Source organism: Stegodyphus dumicola, chromosome 10 (genome assembly GCF_044657685.1).
Source record: "Stegodyphus dumicola isolate Sdum_Otavi_A_Nest chromosome 10, ASM4465768v1".
NCBI classification, from domain to species: domain Eukaryota; kingdom Metazoa; phylum Arthropoda; class Arachnida; order Araneae; family Eresidae; genus Stegodyphus; species Stegodyphus dumicola.
Window position 1 is genome coordinate 66900533 of NC_140777.1, and position 17323 is coordinate 66917855.

Below are 17323 nucleotides of genomic sequence, written 5' to 3' on the forward strand. Positions count from 1 at the left end.
AATTTGCAGAACAATTATATTACGCTTTACATATGTCGTGCTGAAGATTGTATGCCATTCTGTTTATTTTGTTGCAAATGATGCAAAAATATGACATAGCTTTCAAATCAAGCACTTTGTCAACGCTAATCGACAAAGCAGCAACACATACATTCAACGTCGAATACCCTCTGCGCCAAACTAAATACGAAATTAAGGGAAAAAACTAACACCAGATTCTTAAAATGTATTACAAAATATCTAAACTTAGTATGCAGATTTATAATTTACAAAATCTTGATGATAAATAAAGTTTCTAAATAGGTATATCTATTTAAACGCTCACTTCCGGCCCAGAATATTGGAACTTCCGCTTTATTCAGTTACAGAAAAATGCTTATAACTTCAGTTCTAATTAACCTATCAACAAGCAAAAACTCATATTTGATAGCTAAATATGTATTCTTTAAGATAATGTAATAAAGTAAAAATCGAAATTTTGACCGAAAATTTTACCTTCAGTGAAATTTTAAGATATCTTGTATATGGGAAGTGAAATCCACTTAAAACTAGAAAAGTTCGAGATGTAGACTTTCCTCCCCAATTTTAATGGCAAGCTACGAAATATTAATTACATTGGAATTATTTCAGTGTATGTAGAATACATTGAAATTATTCAGTTTATTTCAGTGTATATAGATAATTTAAAAAGTATTGCAATTCAGTAAGTAACAGTATTTAAGAGCATTACAATTCAGGTTGCAGTAAAATTCAGAATATTTTATGGAACAAAATTATTCAAATAATGTGAATACACTTTCCTTTTATTCATGTTAAAAAATTCTAGCTTTTATCAAATTCATGTTAAATAAATTCCATCAAGTCTTTGTCGTAAAATGATCACCTTAGGTTGAAATTCTATGGAATGAACATTATCAGTACTGCGTGGAAATTCTAGTAATAGTTAATAAATTTATATTATGTATTAAAAGAATTATTATTAAAATTAAAATAATTAACCATTCAGTATTTAATATAACAGTGTTTTCTTTCTTCCGCCAGGTGTCGCTGTCTGTAATTAGCTTATCAGAGGCCTTACTTATTGCATATTTAGGATATAAGGTAAGCATCTAAAAGTAGCTTTTCTTAGACAAATTCCCGTAAGTGTTTATAAAGTATTCTCAAAATATTCTTTGCTTTAAATTTAACTTAAAGAGTACATATCAAGAACATGAGAGAATTTATTAAATCAAATTTAGTTCCAATCTGACAAATTTAGCAAGCTGTTTAATGAATTTTATCAGCAGGTGTGTCACATATTAATGTTTACTTAAATGTTCGATAATTTTAAGTTACAATGCAATAATTTTAGTATTATTGAATACAATTTTAAGTTATAATGTAAGGAATTATGTATCTCCGTATAATGCGTTTGATAATTCCTTTGAAGATACTTAAATCTTAGATCTGATTTAAAACTTTTCAGATCTCGTTTTACATATTACTTAACATATTTAATATAATTTATTAATCTCATTTTTGAATTCTAATGAAATATTCTTAGAGAGATATGTGATTTAAAAGTATTATTTTTTTTAAAAAAATGTAAGAAACCTTCGACTTTGCTTTTTGTGCTAGCTAACTAATTTCTAATGTCTATTTGTAGGGAAATGTATGGCAACAGCTTTTATCATACAGCGTTATTCTAGAGATGGTGAATAACGTTCCATTTGTAGTTACAGTAAGTAAACATCCATTATCTTTGTTATTTTATTTATTGCTTTTTAAGAGAAAAACTGAAGTCCTCAAATATCGCCATTTTAGTCAATTAGTTACAACACTTACATCAGTAAACAGTAGCGATTTTCTACTAAGGGGGCATGCGCAGTCACAGGAACGAAATACCATAAAATTAATATGCATGCAGTGATCTCAGAGATTTTGATGGAAATAAATAAGCACATAGGATTTGAAATATCTACAGGAGTTAATATCATAACTTACCTTTACTGCGACAATGAGGATAAACAGCAGCGACAGTCCAGTTCACTGTATCTGAAACGGAATATTTAACTTGTATTAATACGTTAACACCTAATTTAAATGCAACCATCCAATCAGCAATCCAATCCTGTGAAATTCTCGTGTAATTAATCCTTCGGTATGCATTTCGATTCACTCTGTTAACAGTGTTACACTTCTGGTAAGTACCATATTTCCTCGTGCATTCCCCCTTGCTTAGCTTTTCTAGCGTGAATTATGAAAATTTTAAAAATACCCGCATACTTTTTCCGTTCCTTCGTAGTACATAGTTCTTTACTCTGAAAGGTAGGTTATTGGTATGTTGCAATCTCAGGGTCAATTTTATTTTGTTTTCAATGTATTCAATTTGTATTTTAGCGGCCGAGCGGTAAAGACGCTGAACACTGGTAGTTCGGTCCGAGGTTCGAATCCCGCGAACGGGCTGGCTGCATGGGTGTTTTCGTGGTTTTCCCCATGTGTAACGTGTATACGAGCCAGTTTCCCTTAGAAAGTCCTCCACGAAAGGCATCCCTCCCCTTAGGCAGATAGCCCTAGTGTGCTTTGCCATAATTAAATACACCAACACCAACAATTTGTATTTTCATTTCTATATTAGGTTTTCATCTATTTTTTTACCTTACATTTATTACCTGAAATGTATTTTGCACAGATTCTTCGTTAAGCTACCCGGATGCGGTAGGTGTTCCATACATAAAAAACTTTCCAAATCATATGATTTCACTTTACTCCTATTATTTACGTTGCAGCTCATTGTAGCCTTATCTACTCCTGATGTATTCAGTCTTTCAAAATCCAGCTCTTTTACTCACCTCTTCTTTATTTCCTTCCTGCGATGTCGCTCTTTATTGCGGTCAAGATTCATTCATGTGATGTGCCTCTGGGGCTTCATAGCAAGGTAACCGAGCCTGCGTGACGTATCCGGCTCAGTTACCGTCAGATATTCTAATGTTAATATTTCTGTGTGTTCTTACTGGAATGTAGGTTTCGTTTAAAGAAATGATAATGTGATAGTTATCGGTGGTTTATCTATGACTACTTTTCATTTGTTATGTTTTACTGCAAAAGATCTGAGCGGAAATTAAATGGCTCACATAATTTTCGCCTCTCGATTTTTCAGACGATAAAATTAGTTAAAAAATAAGGAGAAACTACACGAGGGAATATGGTATTTAAGAAAAAAGGTCATCTGACATTATTAGGAATAAATTTCATTGTAGAGGTGTATGTCATTAAAATTTTAAAAGTCCAACTATAATTAGCCCTTTTTTAAATCCACGTTATCACAGAATATCATGCGATTTGAAAATATATTTGCATAATAAAAGCTACTGTTAAGCATTGGAAAGCTGAAAAGTAGGTTATTTTCTCGTTCCAGATGCTTTAAAGCTTCAGCGATCAAATACAACTGAAAATATATGGTTGAATTTTATATAATCCTTAATAAAGAGTTTAAAGGAGTCTGATTCGGGCAACAAGAAATAAAGCAAAACTTGCGGAGTGGAAAGTGATGATTTGCGTAAGATTGGCTACTTGAGATTTGCGGTTAACACTTTCTTGAAAACTTGCGCTGTTCAGGATTTACATTAATATTGCTACGAAATGTACAGGCGCGGTAAGATGGCTTCCCCGAAAAGCAGTTTTAGGGTTGCCATAAAATGGCAAGGGAATGCAGGGTTGCCACATTTGGCGACAAAATTGGCGATATGCCATGGACGGATGGAGAACCTTCTGGAACGAATTCTTACCGGTTTAGCCCAGAATGTTCTCGAGCACAAGCCGAAAGCTATATAAACCCTGCTGGTCCGCAGTCAATCAGTGTGTGTGCCTCATATAGCGAGCTGATAGTCAGTCATTGAGCGAGTGTCTCGAAATCTAGCGTCGAGTTGGTCGTCGAGTGCATCGAGAGAGTCTTTTATTTCTTCATGTTTTCGTTCTGTTTCTTTAATCCCGTTAGATGTTTCATCCTTCATTTCTTGATCCTTCATTTCTTGATCCTTCATTTCTTAACAGTTCATTATCTACTTACTTCATAACTTCACCCTTTGATTCTTCAGAAGCCACTTCTCTCATATCCACATCGTCTTTTATGGCTCCAGGTTTTTTTAATCTCCACTTTCGCCTGTTGGAGTTGCTCTCGCCCTTTTCTTGGCCGCCATTTATCTCTTCTCGTCGGCCTTTCTTCTCTTCTAGTCCGGCTTTCATCTCAGCTGCCATCTCTTTATATCCAGCTTTTATCTCTTTACATCCAGCTTTTATCTCATCGTATCCGGCTTTTATCTCAGCATATCCGGCTTTTATCTCAGCGTATCCGACTTTTATCTCGGCTAAGAAGTCCATCAAAGTCTTCGTTTCCTCCGCCATGGCTTTCCTCTGCAGGCGGGTCACTGGCATTCACTCGCAAATCCCACTTCTGACACCAGTTGTTCCGTTTTTATTTCTTCTGACACCCGTTGTTGCGTACGGGGTGGAGTGAATAACGACGACACTTGATGAAGTATCGAAACACACTTTATTTACCAATATTAATCAGGACAGCTCCAAAACACTTTTACAGTCGTCGAAGATCTACTATAAACACTCTGACACGATCAGCTACACAGCCTTTGGGTTATCAGGCTATCACGGTGGAGACAGCTTCACGGCAAAGCACCAGAGTACAGCTCTCGACTCGCTTGGTCGTTCGTGGGATTCCACGTACTCTCGAGACTCTCCACGCGATGCGCTCGACGATACACAAGACAAGAGTATAGCTCTCGACTCAGTCTAAGACAAAACTCGACAATGCACTAATTCGCGATGCAGTAAAAGACTCTCTCGATGCATTCGACAACCAGCTCGACGCTAGATTTCGAGACACTCGCTCAATGACTATCAGCTCGCTAGACGAAGCACACACACTGACTGCGGACCAGCAGGGTTATATAGCTTTCGGCTTGTGTTTGAAAACATTCTGGGCTAAACCGGCAAGAATTCGTTGCAGAAGGTTCTCCATCCGTCCGTGGCATATCGCCACTTTTGTCGCCAAATGTGGCAACCCTGTCTTCCTTTGCCATTTTATGGCAACCCCAAAACTGCTTTGCGGGGAAGCCATCTTACCGCGCCTGTACATTTCGTAACAATATGTTGGGAGGAGGATGTGTAGATCAGAAAAGAAGCAATCAGACAAATATATAATTAAATAAAAATTGTGTTATACGCTCTTAAATAAAAATTATGTTATACACTTTCAGATTAAATTTGTAAACCAATTCATTTCTGTAAATATAACATTGATTAAAAAATTTCATAAGTGAATTGATAACAAAATTTTAAATGGCAGAGAAATATAGCCAAATAAGAGATTATTAGAGCTTAGTTTTGATTTTAGTCAATCATTTCAAATTAAGTAAAAAAAGAGGAAAAAATTCTAACTTGACGTAGATTTCAATAATTTTATGTAGATTAATTTAAATTTTACACTGGCAAATTCCCTTTCAGTAAGGATGCTGTCTCGTGTATTAAGAATAATAAAATAGCATCGGTCAAATAGTTCCAGACGCGTTCGTAAATAAACTTTCGTATTAAAGACATTATAAACAATTCATAAACATCCATTTTTCTGATTGAAATGCTATGAAAGTATCGATTTCTATATTTCTAATTATTGTAGTTATATAAAATTAATTAAATCCATAGCTGTTTTGAAAGGCATATTATTTACATTGTTTAATGTCATCATTCGGTCAATGCTATTAAAATAGCCGTGGACAAACGTGATCAGATTAAGCGGCGCCTATTGTAATAGCGCACGTATTATAAAACAAAATTTAATTCCCATCCAATGCGTATATATTGTTACGAAATGTAAAAGCGCGGTGAGATGGCTTCCCCGCAAAGCAGTTTTAGGGTTGCCATAAAATGCCAAAGGAAGGCAGGGTTGCCACATTTGGCGATAAATCGCTCGTTTGGTGACAAAATTGGCGATATCCCATGGACGGTTGGAGAACCTTCTGAAACGAATTCTTACCGGTTTAGCCCAGAATGTTCTCGAACACAAGCCAAAAGCTATATAAACTCTGCTGATCCGCAGTAGTATGGAGAGTGTGTCTCTCATAGAGAGTGTGTGTGCCTCGTCTAGCGAGTCAATCCCTGCGGAAGCGATCGCGTTGATAGCCGGCCAGCGAGTGCCAAGTGGGTCGTCGAGTGCACCGAAGGAGTCTCTTAGTGTTTCGCGGTTAGTTCATCGTCGAGACAGCGTGTTGAGCTCCGGGGACGACTGAACTGAAGAGTCGGGAGCTGTGCTCGTGTGTCGTCGAGTGCATCGCGAGTTGTAGCGTGGAGAGTCTCAGGACTACGTGGAGTTCCAAGAACGACCAAGCAGAGTCGGGAGCTGTACTCCGGAAAGCAGAGTCGGGTGCTTTGCAGGAAGCTGTCTTCACCGTGATAGCCTGATAACCTAAAGTCTGTGTCGCTGATCGTGTCAGCGTGTTTATAGTAGTTCATCGACGACTGTAAAACGTGTTTTGGAGCTTTCCTGACAATACTGGCTAATAAAGTGTGTTTCGATACTTCATCAAGTGTCGTCGTTATTCACTCCAAATCTACAAACCCCGTACGAACGTGAAGGAAGAAAATAACGTAATAGCTGGTGTGAGAAGAAAAGAAAAACGTAATAATATTGTTATAGCCATTATTATCACATTAAAATTCTCCCAAGCATAAACGTCTGAAAACAGACAGAAACAGACAGAAGATTATTTTTTCAACTGACGTTATTTCAATTTTCTAATTGCTAGCTTAAATTGAATCATTCTGATTAGGCAAATATAATATGAAATTTTTTTAACATATCAGGAGAATTTTCAATCAGAATGTGTTCAACTATTTCACACAAACCAAAATAAAATATAATTTAAAAAAAAATATTTTATATAAATAAAATTATTTATAATACTGTTGACAAAATCCATTTACCATCGCGAATTATAAAAGCATATCCATGATAAATTAAAAAATATAATGGCTTTTATATTTGGCGATACAATTCAATTAAGAGATTTCACTATGTAAACGCTCCACGCTTTTTATTATTTGCAATACAAAATTGTAGAGGCATTCTAGCGATAGAATTATTTAATTTCATATTCCCATTAAAATATATGATAGGTTAGTTTTTCTTTTATTGCATATCATTTTTTTGTCATATCCATCTTAAATAAAAGCTTATTGCATAAAATCCTTTTTAATTATATTCTGTTTTTTAGTCTCAGTTACACGATATCAATAAAAAAAATTCTTACTGAAAATTAGTATGGTCAATTCATTATTAAATGCACCAATACGGAAAACTCATAAGTAACTTTTTTTGACAAGAAACGCTTTTCCTTTTGCTAGAAACAGTAACAGAATTTTTTAAACAACTCCAGAAAAATCGCTCGATAAATATCCCTTTTTTTATCGCTTTTCTTTTAAAAGAGGGCTAAAAGTTTGCTTTAGACCATGTGAAAATTTCAAAACTTTATATTCCATGCATTTTTAGACGTTGTAATTTTAAAATAATAAACATTAATTTGTCAAAATATTGAGCGATTTTAAATAAGTCTCCAAAATTTATAAAATTAAGTTATAATTTTTATACAAACTTCATAGAAACGTTTTTTTCCTCTCTATTCGTTGTCTTCAAATAGTAAAATTATGATATGTTTAGTTTGTTCGTTAAACGAATATATGTGTGAAAAATCATTTAAAACATTAAATAAAAAATATCTGGTGTGGACACCATATGACTTCCTTGTATGCCCTATTAAATTATACACACTTTTTTGTTGCATTTCATTTTACGAAATAATTTTATTTTTCGAATTTCATTACAGATAGTATATTTCTCACTCAATTAATTCAGTTCTCACGTCACGGCAAAACACAAATACATAAAAACTCAAAATATCTTCGTGAAAAATCGGAAAATTCGGGCACAAGGCAAGAAGACAGGATTTTCGATGCACAAAACTGAAAGTTTACTTTTGTCCCCACTCGGCAAAAAGACACTGTTGGCGCACAAACTGATTTAATTCACTATTCTAGTTCTGAAGGCGTAAAAACCACTGGAACATAAGAAAAACATAGTTCAATCACTTTGTAGAGACATTAGGTAAAGCCAGAGAGAGATTGAAAAATTAGCAACGCCTTCGCCGGGAATCGAGCCGCGGACCTCTGAAGTACGCGCCCAGCGTGCAGATCACCACGAAGGTGGGAGAAATACCTTATAACTTTTAAAGCAAAAATTGCACAGTTTATTAACATATAAAAATTAAAAGAATGAGCTCACCGAGCCAGGTAACAGAGTGGGTATATATATATATATATATATATACTTTTGGTCCGGCCGTTTGCAACCAAAAAAGGAGGTGCACAACTACGTGTTATAGCAGTCCCATATACAAAATTTCAACATTCTAAGACTACTCCTTTTTGAGTTAGGCGAGATACATACATACGTACATACGTACCTGTACGAGACGTCGCAAAATATTCTTTTCTGAATCTATTTTAAATCCATTTTTCAACTCGTTTTGAGAAAAGGAGTTCTGTATTCCGTCCTTACGTACAGATGTCATGCAAAAGCATCATTCAAATGGATTCGATATCGGTCAAAATCGATATTTTCATTAAATAGGTTACCCGAAATTTTTCGTGATTACAATACTTCCTTTATGTCGTACTATAAGGTATTTCTCCCGCCTTCTTAGCATGCTTTTGTGGTGTAGTGGTCAGCACGCTGGACGCGTATTCCAGAGGTCCGCGGTTCGATTCCAGTCGAGGGGATTGCTCATTTTTTCATCTCTTTTGCTTTTCAAAATACCTAATGTCTCTACTGTACGATAAAATAAAAACTTATAATTACTAAATAAAAGCTTATTAATGAAAATTCTAAATTCTCTTCTAGTGCGTGTACATCTATCATCCAATAAAAATTCCCGCAAATATAAATATAAAAAAATATCCCTTTGACAGAAGATTTTGTTTTACCTGGCATCATTCCGATTATCTCATCTCTAATTATTGAATCAATCTAATTAGACAAATATAATATGACATTTATTTCAACATATCAAGACTTCTGAGTCAGAATGTCTTGAAATATGTAACGCAAATCAAAAAAGAAAAGAAAGAAAGGAAAGTAAAAGAAAGAAAACGTATGTGCGTTATAATTGACATCATGAAAGCCATCATGTTAGTTCGCAAACTTTAAGACATTTATGCATCATTTTTTTACTTATTTATTTTTATCAACGCTCGAATAAATAATATGCGTATTCTAATCTGCCATTCGTTTTTAATAGTGCTTAATTAATTTTATCATGACGTTTTAGTTCTTCATATTTATGTTTTGATGCACTTGGCAAATAAAGAAGTTCTTCAAATAATTTTAATTAACCAATTTTTTGGCGGGCGCAGGGAGGAAAAAATGATAGGTTATTTTTGCCATAGTCTCCATTATTCTTCTTTCTGAAAAGAAAAAATAAATAAATAAAAAATATAAAAATTCCTTGCTAATTTTCTATTTCTCTTTTTGTACGCCTTCTCAAAATGATTACCGGTTAAAAATAAGGTGTAGGCCTCTTGACTGAATTTAAAATGAAGACACTTTAAATTTATTAATATTTACTATTTCTTATTACACATTCTTTCACATCATTCATATTTAACAATCATCATAATTATCATAATTACAGTAGGCGCCAATTAACGTGATCGTGATTTATGTTAATATTCGAATATTTTTGTCAGATTGCCAAACCCTACTCCTTTGTGAACGAAAATATGGAAAATATACTTGTTATTGTGATCAACAAATCGATTAATGTTATCAAAATATTTCAGAATGAAATTTTTAAACTGAAGAAATGACGCCAAATAGAAGATCAAATGAGGTAGAAATAAAGCAAAGAGATTACCAAATAATACAGCTGTATCACCAAATAAGGGATTTAGTCGTCAAGCATTTTGTTTTGATTTAAGGTAACAGTAAAGTTTCGGAATGGTATCTCAAAAAAAAAATACATAAAGGTCTTATTTAAGCATTCTAACCATTTAATAAATCCTACAATAAAATATGATGAAGAATTAAAAATATTTTCAACTTACATGAATGGTGAAGAATTTAATGCCTGGATGGGTATTAATGGAAAGCCTCAAGCTGACAGGTGACAGGTGTGAGCAGGGCCAGATACCCGGACGGCTTTCAAAGACTAATCGGGTATAGTCCGGGACCCGCTCCATCTAGAGCATGTGACTTACACGACAGGTGAACATAGTATAGCGACATAACATAGTTAAGCATAGAGAAGACATATTGAAGTTACATATTTACAACAATCAATTCGCAGTGTGGCATGACCTATGCGACAGGTGGACATTGCATGGTGACATATCATGCATGGTATCATTGCATGGTGACATATCACATAACATGACACAGCATTGTAACATGATATGACATAGCATAGCGTACAGATTACATATTTACAACATTAAATACACAAGGTAACTTAACTACATGAAAGGTGGATATAGCGTAACAACATACCATAGCATCTCATAGACATAACATACATAGTATTGCGACATAACATATTGACGTCACAGATTTACAACATAAAATACACAGCGTCATATAGCCTACACGGCATACAGAATTTAGCCTTGCATATGAATTTCCAGAAACTAAAATGGAGAATTCATTTTCGTAAACTGTTAACTGTTAATGACTTTTTAGCCCGAAAGGCGTTAGCCCAGAAGGGCTATTAATTTCGTTTTCATATTTTGCGTTCAAAACATTAGAAGGCTGTATCACGTTTCACATTGTTGCTCCCAAATATTATTGACCTGCATTGTACAGGGTGTTTATAAAGTCCCGGACCCATTTTTATGTTTACTAACTTATAAAGTAATAAAGATATAAATAAACTTATGGCATTTATTGATGGAATAACTTATATATTTTCCCTTTCAGGTTTGAATATCTTTACTTTTATAAATATCGTCTGCGCGTGTGGTTAATTTCAGATAATTTCATTTTCCAGTCTAAATATCTCTACTTTTTTTAATATCGTCTGCTTATTAATTGCATTTTTCTCTTTTTTGTTTTTGGCAACTATTGCAATGTTATGGACTAAGATAACGTTTACAGGAGGAAAGTGTCGAACAGTGATGACCTAAAAGCCAGAATTACAACCGCAATAGCCTCTGTGGATACCGACAGGCTTGCCGGTACCTGGCGTGAAATTGAATATCGACTTGATATTCTCCGTGCGACGAACGGTCACACGTGGAAGTTCATTGACAAGGGTCATGAAACTTTTTAAGTCTATCTAACCATTTTTGTTATTAATTTTAATCTACGAGTATCTTTATTATTTTATGAGTTAACATCAAAATGGGTCCGGGACTTTATAAACACCTTGTATTTAAGAAAATTAAATAATGAAAAATCTGCATAAATGTATGTTTGTTTCTCTCATTGTGATAAAACAACAATACATAGAGCCATCGAATTTTGAATGACGTAATCCTCCTACGAATATGGGCATGTGGAAGACCGAATTTGAAATTTGGAACTCGTTTTATTATCGATTTCATATTTTGTAAAACTTTAATGAATTTTCGAGTAAAAAACTTAATGATTTAAAAGCGAGCAATGGCAACACTGTATGAAAAAAACATTTCTATCTCCAACGCGCGAGATTGTTTATCGAAAATTCTAAAGGTATACTTAAATAATTTAAAATTATTTTGTGATATTGCTTTTGAATTGAATTTTATGGTTGGGCGCAGAACATGATATAAGAATATGATATAGATAAACGTAACCCATAAAACGTTAAAAAAAGCCCCTTTTTCCATAATATAATAAATTTTTTTAATTGTATTATTTTAAGTAGGTATTTTTTCCTTACTGAAAATGGTATGGAAGTAAGTACTTATATGTCTCTAGTTATTTTTTAATATTTAAATAATATTGATATTTTAAAGGAAATTTTTCTCATCTTTTAATGTTATCATTCGATTAATGTTATCTAATGGCTGTGGACAATCGTGATCACGCTAAGAGGCGCCTATATTTTTGGTTAAAAGCTTACTCACAAAATAAACGCCAATTTTTTGTATTACTGTTAATTTTCTCCTATTTTTTACAAAGTTGCTCTGTTGATAAATATGTTATTTTTTAAGAAAACGAATATTATACATTTCAAAATATAATCTTGGATTAAAAATTTATTGGTGATGAATAATTTTGCAAATCATTGTTATAAATTAATTGCAATTAATTTAAGTATATCCTTTTTATGCAACATTTTTCTTTTATAGCTTTGTTGGGCCCCTCTTAGAAACCTCTTTATTCCTGGATTTCTGAATTGTTGGTTAGCAAAACATGCATTAGAAAACATGTTCGTAAGTATTTTTCTATTTATGAAGATATACATGTATTTAAACTTTTTGTAATTCACACTGTAACTTATCTTTATAATCTTTGTGAACCAATTTTATACTTATGTTTATAAAATGCCGGAAGCTGTAAAATAACGCTGCTTCCTATTTTAAGCTCTGAGTGACTACTAATCGTTAATACATTAGGTATAAGTGCAGAGGATACCAATTATTTACTTTGAGTAAGTGGGTGTAGGCTCTTTACTCTAGCTATCCAGATCAAACCATCTGCTTAATATACTTACTTTCTAGAAAATCATTCTCATGATTAGCACTTTGTAGACGAGTGTTGTAGTCAGTAAAAATGAATTCCCCTAAAAAAGTGAAGGACTCCAAAATCTGTTTCCGAAACTGTGCAACATAGAGCCTCTGTCAATGGTAGTAATGTATTTATTCTTAGGACATAACTGGGCGCCCGTGCAACATGATGCCTACTCAGACCCTCGAACTTCTATTTCCATACTGGTCTCAGATATTATAGGACTTTCTCAGACATTATAGGATAGGTAACAGAGCCCTGATTCTATCGAGATGGAGATATGTCAAGAACCAGTTGCTAGTCTGAATCGGAAGTCATCCATTAAGCATTGGTGTTGTTTCCATCATGCGTAATGCACAAACAAACAGTGAGCGAAGCACAAACTTCAAAACAGACCTCATGTAATCTTCTGTAAAATATGTACTTCATGTAACCTGGAAAATATGGAGCACATGTAGTCTTCGTGTAGTCTCCTTCATGGCTGCCTCATGTAGTCTTCTAACAGCATATCATGTTGTTTTCTGAAAATAGTAGCCTTTGAAACAAGAGTTCCTGCAGCCGCGTACAGGTCACCAAAGAAAGAAAACCTTTTTTTGTCGCCACTCACTGAAACGGAGGACCTTCGTTGGCTGTTGTGGCTTTTGGATGACGTTGCTTAAGATCTATGACTCTCGATCCGATATCCTGAAGCTGTTTCCATAAGTTGCATTCAACGCTGGAGTGTTATATTCAAATCGCTAGCAGTTTGCATTTGAGACTATTCTGCTTCCAGTCTATCGATCTATCAATTGATGGCTCTTTGTTTTCAATGTATGCTTTTAAATTTCACCAAATATTGCAAACCAACACCTAAAAAATCATCCGTTCGGGTAAATGAAACACAAAAATTGTCACATAACAACAAGTTATACAATACTCTGCTCATACGCAGTTCTTGTTTGGACGCATAGTTTGTATCTTTATTTCAGTATTTTTCGAGCAAATTGCCATAATATGCAAATTTTTTTAATTCAGAACACCAGCGTTCAGATCTTTATTGAACAGCCAAATATACATGTTGAAATTTTATTCCCAGCATAGAATCGTCCGTGATACATATAATTATTCTGTACAATCGGTAATGCCAGAGAAACAGATCACGAATAATTAAAGAACGTGAATAATCCAAACTACCAATTTTCATGCACGTTTTATGTTTTTATTTCCTAAACAAATTATTAATTTTCCTTTGTTTTGGGGAATATTCAATATTTGCCATATTTTCACTGCGTACTTTTCGAAATTGCTATTTTATCACTATATTCGAATCTCTTTTCGTCAATGAAGTTTAGTCGAGTTTTAACAGAACACAATGCTATCTCGTTACTAACGTAATTGTCAGTATTTTCTGCGCTTGTGTTTTTAGTATCACTGCCTGCCTTTTCTGTTCTTGTAGCATTTGAAACGATATCCGCATAGAAAATAAATATAAATTTGAACTTTTTTCCCTCGTATGCTGTTATTATTGTTGTTTTATAATTTGATAAATATTTAGTAAGAGAAATTTAAAATTTATTTTATTTTGTTATAAAAGATATTTATTTGAAAAAAAACTGGCCCATCAGCTGTTTTCAGGTCCGACATTCTGCCCGCATGCATTCTGAATTTAAAACCACTCTTTTCCAGGATGAGTATGTGAAAGGAAACCGATTTGCTAATGATATTTTTTGTTAATCCTAATTCCAACTCTTCGTGTTTCTCAAAGTATACCACGTGGCTTACACAAGTAAATTATAACACTAACATAATAAATGAAGAAATATACAATAACACCACAAATGAGGAAAAAATTATATAAAATAATAAAATAAAATCCAAAAGATTTCAGATTTTATATTACGTCCAAGCGGGAGTTTTTTCATTTACGGACACATGCATCTTTCAAGTGCATTTGGGCTAACGCCACATTGCACTACAAACATTTTAAAACAGAATATCTTTAGAATTTCCTCGCGCGCTGGACATAAAAATGTTTCGTTCCTTACCGTACTGCCACTGCTCGCTTTTAAATTCTTGATTATTTTAATCAAAAATTCGCTAAGGTTTTATAAAATATGAAATAGACAATAAAACAAATTTCACATTCCAAATTCAGGTTTCCAGATGCTTATGTTTGTGTAGAGGATTATGTTATTCAAATTTTTATGACTCTGGGTACCGTTGTTTTTTCACATTGCGAGAAATGCACATGCATTCATGTAAATTCTTCATTATTTAGTTATTTAAATTTAATCCAGGGCGATATTTGGTGGCAACAATTTGAAAAGTAATTCTACATTTAAATTGATTCGACGCAAAATGCCATTTCGAGACTAATAGCTCTTCTAGACTAACGTATATTTGGACTAAAAATAATAGTGATAAAGAAAAGAAAAATAAAATAAAATATAGTAATAAAATTAAGAGAACTCAATGAGAATGAAATTCCGAAAATCAGAAATTTTCGCTTTAGTCCGAAAAGTTCAGAAAACATTCGTGGCCAAAATACACACATGTGATTCAAAGTTGCCTCAAGTATCTTTCTCTAGGTATATGAACGCAAGCAAAAGAAATATAATTAATATCTTTATCGTAGCTACCAGTGCTGCACAAAGCATTTAGAGCAAGTTAAAGTCGCTTTAAATAGCTCTTAAAATTTCTTAAATTAATGTCCAGTCAAACATTAATTCACTTCAAAATCTGCTGAAAACTTTCCAACTTTTATTTTGTAAAAAATTGCAGGAAAAAAACTCTTGGTCCATTGTGCTTTTGGTAATAAACATTGTGCTTTGGTCCAAATATTCACTGTTCCAAATACAGATAGCATCCTCATTGAGAAACAGGAATATAGAGATTTAAATGAATGTGAACTTTCGTGGCTAGCTTTGCTAGAGCATCGGCTTTCTCATTTCCTACATTTCCGCAGTGTACACGAACGCAAGCAAAATTAAAGTCTATATCAAGATCTTGCAAGGGTATATCTGTATCAAGATCTTAACGATAACCGGAATTTAAAAAGAAAGTTTCTCTGAAACACTAATTTTCTGTAGACTTTTGTATTTCTAATTTTCTGTCGCGAAAACGTGAATCACTACATATTAAAATGAGCATTGATCTCAAAGCACTATATTTGCAATTTGATGTTTAATACGTGTACTTTTGCTTTCAAATAAATGCTTCATATATTTATCAGTCTTCCACCGCAGTTTAAGAAAATTTGGTGCTTCAGGTTTTCTTTATAATATAATAATTCCATCCAATATATATGTAGTTGAAAAATATTTAGGAAAATAAAAGAGAAGTATGTTTCTTGGAAAAATAAAAAAATGAGTTATCATAAACACTTTTCCGATTTCCACCAGATAATCATATTTCAACTCAATTATGCAAGATGCCCTAAAGGTTTTCAATAGTGCTGTTCAAAAATTTCTGCGATTAACTTTTTCAGCCATCGAATTTCCAACAGCTTATTTATTTTTGAATAATTTGCTTTCTCGAATTGGCAACGTCATTAATAAGTCAGAATTCTTTTTCTTAGATGTCATTCTGATTGATTCAAACGTGAGCACCGCATTTATATTATGAAGAAAATTACCGTGAAATGTTTTACAGCTTCAACAAAAACTGTATTCCCAGTGATAATATTTCGTGAGTTTAAAAGTATTTTGACGTTTGCATGTCTACGTTATTTAAATGTTTGAAAGATCTTACATTAATAATTTTTTCTCCAGAAATAAAAATTGTGAATACAGCTCAATCTGCCTTTTTAATTTATTCTCTAAAGCTGAAGGCATTCTTATTTTATAAATAAATGGAGGATTTTTATATTGCATTTTGTTAAATAAACGCATTCTCAACATTCATTTTTTTTTTTTTAAATGAACAAAGTGCATTTTTCGAAGAGCCTTCAAAACTAATGACTAATAATATTATTCAAAAAATACAAGATTTCCATGATTTATTTTGAGAATTTTCATCGCACGTTAGCGATTAATGATACGATTCCATGTTAACTAATTATTCATGTTATCCTTGTTAGCTGAGAATGATTTGTGTTCACGGAATGGCAAAACACGGGATGCTCATAATTAACTTATTGGTAAACAACTTGAGGTCACTAATAGGCTGTCCTCATAATGCGTGCCTGATCCAAAGATTATAATCAAACTTTTGAAATGCTTTTAATTTTTAACACTATACCATACATACATAATTAGAGCAGTAATTTTATCACAGAAAAAAAAATGGCAAAACTGACTTGGCGGTTACGGTATAAATAATGAAATTTCAGAGAACTTTCACGGTCTGTTATATACATTGACGATTATGCGGTCATTAACAATGAGGAACATTAACATTAAGGAAAGGAATTGTAAACATGAAAAAAAGAAATAACACAGCTAATTAATAGGAAACTAAATAAATTTGGGTACTTGCGTATAAACCGCGAAAACGCCAAATCCCCCCTCCAAAAAAGTGAATAGTTGCCAACTTTGGCACCATAACGCAAATTAATCACTGTTGCAACCGTTCAACGTCGCTAAAGAATGTCTA

General features: G+C 33.3%; 1 protein-coding gene across 1 annotated transcript in view; it reads left to right on the plus strand.

Moving 5' to 3' along the window:
• Positions 1-17323, plus strand: part of LOC118201805 (potassium channel subfamily T member 2-like) — a 459181-nt gene that overhangs the window by 246285 nt on the left and 195573 nt on the right. Inside the window, exons 6-8 of the mRNA XM_085825117.1 lie at positions 1042-1101; positions 1646-1720; positions 12373-12456. Coding sequence (XP_085681243.1) covers positions 1042-1101; positions 1646-1720; positions 12373-12456 — 219 coding nt within the window. The remainder of the gene's footprint in view (positions 1-1041; positions 1102-1645; positions 1721-12372; positions 12457-17323) is intronic.